Raw genomic sequence first — 5,234 nt, 5'->3', positions numbered from 1 at the left:
AAAAAAAAAAAAAAAAAAAAAAGGGGGGGGGGTGGGTGGGTGGGAAAAAAAATGCCTTATTGCTGTAAGAAATAAATGATATAATTCATATAAAGTGTTAAGCACATAGCAAATGTTTTCTGTTAGTTCTTATTAAATATTTACATTGTTTACATAACTGATGATGCTTTTCAAGGCATCTAAGACCATGTGTGCAGCGTGGACACACTGTTGTAAAATATATTACATGCGTAAGGTAAGAACACAGACCAAATTTAACAGGGATGACACCGTCGCAGGCACTATCATGATTTTCCGTTTTGAGTGAATGCACAATGGGGAGAAATACAGCTACTTACAGATGGGAAAGAGATGTGAGGTCGCTGAAGGAGCCTTCGGGAAGGCTGGAAATGTCGTTGCCATGGAGGGTTCTGAAGCAGAGGCACAGATCAGAGGTTAACACCCAGTGACAGTTCTGATCTCAGCACACTGGTCTCCCAGCCCAGCCTGGTCACCTTTCAGTTTTACGTAGAGCTCACTGCTAGGAGCAGTAGCTGCCGCCCCTTTGCTATAGGTGCAGGAATGTTTCTATGCCCAGTTCAGCAGCAGGGATGGAGGGGGCTTAGGGAAGAAGAGGATGGACTTTTGAATCTGATAGATCTGGGGTGGAATCAGAGTTCCGTCCCTTCTTAGTTGAGGAATACTAGATAAGTTACTTTACTTTTCTGGGCCTCCAGTTTTGTACCTGAGAAGTGGAGAGACATATCTACCTAATAGAGTCACTGGAGTTGCAAAGATAATTTCTTTAACTGTAAGTTCTGGAGCTGGGCTGCTTGCGTTCAAACCCTGACTCTGTCACTTACCAGCTGTGTGACTGTGGGCAAAGCAACATATCCTCTGTGGGCCTCAGTTCCCTATTGTAAAATGAGAGTGACAATAAAAAGATTTGCCACAGAGAAGGTTGTTGTGGATGTGTTATCCATGGAGAGAGAACCTGACATTTTTTAAGTGCTAAATGATTAACCATTATTAATATTTGTGAAAGGTCTTGAAGAATATCTGGTACAGATCAAGGAGCTCAATAAACTGGTTCCCTTCATATTCACCTAAAGAGATTTCAGGTGGATTGAGAAATGCTGTCAATATCAGCTCAGATGATAGAGGGGGAGGACACTTAGCTCCTGAAGAGATTCCCTAGAACTGGACACTTGTCTTTATGGGAAGGGGTTTGGCATCAGCCATACATGCATGAGTCTGGCACTTGTGTGCATCTGAGTGCATATTCCGACAGCATGTCCAAGGGGCCAGGAAATTATTAATCATGCCTCTCTCCACCTGTGGTGCAGGTAGCTAGGAGCTATTCCCACTTGCAAAGTGGTGGCATACGTTAAGCTTCCCATAAGTGCCTGGAGGATAGGTCCATAAAAAAACTGAATGAACGCTGCTCTGTGCTCAAGTTACAACATGAGTGAATCCAACAATTCATGGATTATATCCTCCATTAAAGGATTAATCATCAACTGCATAAAAAAAACCCCCAACCTGATGACTCTTTTTCAGTCTGGCCTGTGAAATGCAAGGAGGGTAAAATCATAGAAACTCAAAGGCTTCTTTAGTGACTGATCAGCACCATCACCTGTGCTGGTGATAAAGCACCATTAAGGGTAAGGACTAATAATTTTAGCGCAGGCAGGGAGCCCTGGTAAAACGAAGAGATGGTTAGTGTTGACAGTGGATGTATAAATAGGATAATAACTAATGGATCTGTTCCTTTGTTTTCCTTTCAACTGAAGTTAGCTTGCCCTTGGTCTTCCACTGAAATACAGACATGAGCTTAATTACGCTTAATGTAGAACAGTGGCTCCCACACTGAGTGGGCTTTGGGAGCTAGTAAACATGCAGATTCTGGAGCCCCATTCCCAGAGGTTCTGATTCAGTGCGTCTGGGGTGGGGTCTGAGATTCTGCATTTCTAACAAGCTCCCAGGTGTTTAGAAAGGTTTTCCTGTTGCTTTAAGGCAAGGGCCTTGTTTCCCTTCTCCTGTAACATCTCCTCTTCCTCCTGGTTGCTCTCAGCTGTCATCCTTATCACCACCAGCTCTTTCTCCTCCCTGCTGACAGAGAAACTCTCAGGGTGAAAGTCATCCTCAATTCTTAGGCAGCCAAAACTTCAGGAAGATGGTAAACAGTCCTCCAAAGAGTGTTCGTGATAGCTTCTCACCTCCTGGGTAAGGAGCTAGAAGTATTCCTAACACTTTTATCAGTATCATTTAGTCTCTAATTCATGTAGTTATTTATGAATCACACCAGCCCCTGCCTGCTATTGACTTGGATGACTTCATGGCTGGGTGCTGTTTTGCAAATGCACCTGGCCCCATTGTTAATCATTTCTGAATGAGATCCTGGGCTTCTGGAGAGGCATGAAGCCCTCCTTTAAAAACACCAAATGACCCAAAGACAGCTTTGATACTGTGATACTTGTAAGTCACACTCCCATTTATTGTGATCTGGGCCACTGAGATCTCCATAAACTGCAGAGTAACGGGGCTGTACTTTACTGAAACATTCTAAAGTAATCTGCCTACACCGCAGGTTCTCGCTCCCGGTTTGGTCCCCAAAGAAGAATTCTTGCATGTCAAGCAACCATCCTAAACACCAGAGAAGTGGATGAGTGCACCCTCTCAGGAAGCACTAGTGCTCCCTGCCCTCTCTTCTCCCCTCTGCCCTGTCCCCTCCCTGGGCTGGGGTTGGCAGAGACTCTCTGAACTCCCTCCCAGTGGCTCAGCTTCAAGTGCTTGGGACTTCTTCTCCCCTCCTGACTCTTAGGGGATGTTAAAAGCAAAACCGTGAATTTTGGGATGCAGACGAGGGCATTATTAGAGTAACATTAGGGCAAAACCATCCCTTGTTAGTTGTGGGCCGCCTAAACCATGGGTCTGAGTCCCTAGCCGCTCACAGTTTGCATGATGGGTAGCAGGAACTATCCTAGCCCTAAAAGTGGATTGGGGCGGGTGAATTCTCTTCTGAGCAGGCGAGGCCACTCCCAGGTGACTGGGGGTTAAGAACTAAGGCTCTGGAGTCAGGCTGCCTCTGATGCTCACCTTCTGTGTGAGCTGAGAAAATGGACTGAATCTTTCTGTCTTGGTTTCTTCATCTCTAAAATGAAGGACTTCTTAATATCTACTTATAGTACACATCTTTTGGGGGGATGCGGGTTGCTCAGCATCGATGCCCTCTTCTATTCAGTAATCACCCCTCCCCATCTCTCCATCAAAGCTGGTTGGCATCCTGGGTAGAGTGATGGCCCATGCCTGGCCAATCAGTTACAGTTATTGGCTGGAGGTGGAGCAGGAGCCCTAAGTGGGCCAAGGAAAGACCTTTCTGGGGCTTTCTCCAAAGCTATTAAGTCAGAGGCAGTTTCATTTTGTGGGGGTGCTAATTTGCTATCACGTAAACTCAGCCCATCAGGACCCTCAGCCTTAAATGAAAAAACTGCCTGCGAGTGAAATCTACTCAGCAAAGCAGGGCTGAGAGGCAGAGACCCATTTCTGATGGTATCACTGGAGTACAGACAACCAGCTTAGAGCCCATTAATCTACCACCAAATTTGTCAGCTACCTGAGTTGATAAATTCTCTTTATGCTTAAGGTGGTTTGAGCTCATTTTCCCTCCCTTTAGTCAGGAAGAGACCTAATATACCACTTCCTCGGCTGGTTGTGAGGATTAAAAGTGATGACGTGAGAGGTTCAGACGTTGCAGGGCTCAGCTCGGGGCCTGCACCTGATAAGCCTCCATCACGCTAACTATGATTACTGTTATCACCGATGTGACTCATCCTCTATGCTCCTGGATGTACTCTGGGGCCGAGAGTTACCCACATAGAGTATGAATGCAGCCTGTACTCTCAAAGGCAGTGCTGAGTCCTGCCACGTCCCTGCAGGACTGGGTAGGAGACGCACTGCATTTTGCCAGATTGGCCCCATGCCCATCTCCTCTCTCCCTGTGTCTTCCATGCCATCCACTCTTTAATCCTCATTGGAGGCCTCTCTGGGCAAGGAAGGAAACACTTTATTTTTAAATAGGCCATGTCCCTCCAATCTTCAGGAAAAGTCTGAACTGGGTTGGAATAAAAATAGATGATAATCCGTGATGAGGAAGGAGATAGAATGTGGGAGAAAGAGCACTGGGCTGGGAGCCGGGAGACACGAGTTCCAGCCTTGGTTCCACCCAAACTCTGTGGCTGTTCAGCAGCGTCTCTTCCTGCTCCTATGCCCCAAAGCCACATTCCAGCCACCCCTGTAGCTTCCTCTGGTCCCCCCGCTGTATATGCCCTTCCTGACTTCAGGGCCTCTGTCTAGGGCATCTACATTCTCCCTGCATAGAATGTTCTTCACTGCCATCCCTCCTTAGGTAACCCCACGAGCTTCTCAGTCTCAGGCTTGGAAGCAGAAGGTAAGAGGAGTGATTCTGAAAGCAACCAGTCTTGGGTTCAAATCCCATCTTTACTATCTACTGGTTGGGTCACTTTGAGCAAGCTACTTAATCTTGCTCAGCCTCTGTTTACTCATCTGTGAAATGGAGATAATAGTGGCATATTTTTCATAGGGTGAACAGCAAATATCATAATGTAACCAAAGCACTTAGCCCCGTGTGCAGTGCATAGTCAAGGTTTAATGACAGTCAGTGGTGATTTTCAACGCCTCTGTTTACTCATCTGTGAAATGGAGATAATAGTGGCATATTTTTCATAGGGTGAACAGCGAATATCATAATGTAACCAAAGCACTTAGCCCCGTGTGCAGTGCATAGTCAAGGTTTAATGACAGTCAGTGGTGATTTTCAACTTTCCTTTCAGAATGCTTTTTTGGATGCCAGGATTGGTTTATCTGCCTCTCACTGGTATTCGTAGGTCTCTTCTCTCAGGTATCACCCTGTATGGTAGTTGCTTATATACTTGTATATTTCCCTTTCTAGACTAAGAGCTCCCCCAGGGCAGCAATTGTGCTGTATTCACTGTTTTTTCCTAAGAGTTTAGCATAGCAACTAACCCATAGTAGGTATTCAGGAAAAGATGAAAAAGAGAATAAACTTGAGCAGGTCACTAAATTTTTCTGAATCTGTCTCCTTATCTTATAAATGAGAGAGCTGGATAAGAACATTTCTAAGACTCACTCGTCATTTCTAAAATTCTATAATTAAACATCTATCTATCTATCTATCTATCTATCTATCTATCTATCTATCTATCTATCTATCT

At 45.2% G+C, this 5,234-nt stretch overlaps 1 protein-coding gene across 1 annotated transcript in view; it reads right to left on the bottom strand.

The window, feature by feature from the left end:
- Nucleotides 1-5,234, bottom strand: part of SLIT3 (slit homolog 3 (Drosophila)) — a gene marked incomplete at its 5' end in the record, with an annotated part of 205,812 nt that overhangs the window by 43,916 nt on the left and 156,662 nt on the right. Inside the window, one exon of the mRNA XM_008582348.1 lies at nt 339-410. Within this exon, the coding sequence (XP_008580570.1) occupies nt 339-410 (72 nt within the window). The remainder of the gene's footprint in view (nt 1-338; nt 411-5,234) is intronic.

The sequence above is a fragment of the Galeopterus variegatus genome, unplaced genomic scaffold, assembly GCF_000696425.1.
Source record: "Galeopterus variegatus unplaced genomic scaffold, G_variegatus-3.0.2 Scaffold2578, whole genome shotgun sequence".
In the NCBI taxonomy this organism is placed as follows: Eukaryota; Metazoa; Chordata; class Mammalia; order Dermoptera; family Cynocephalidae; genus Galeopterus; species Galeopterus variegatus.
The sequence above is the reverse complement of the archived record's forward strand: the minus strand, read 5'-3'. Positions and strand labels throughout refer to the sequence as shown.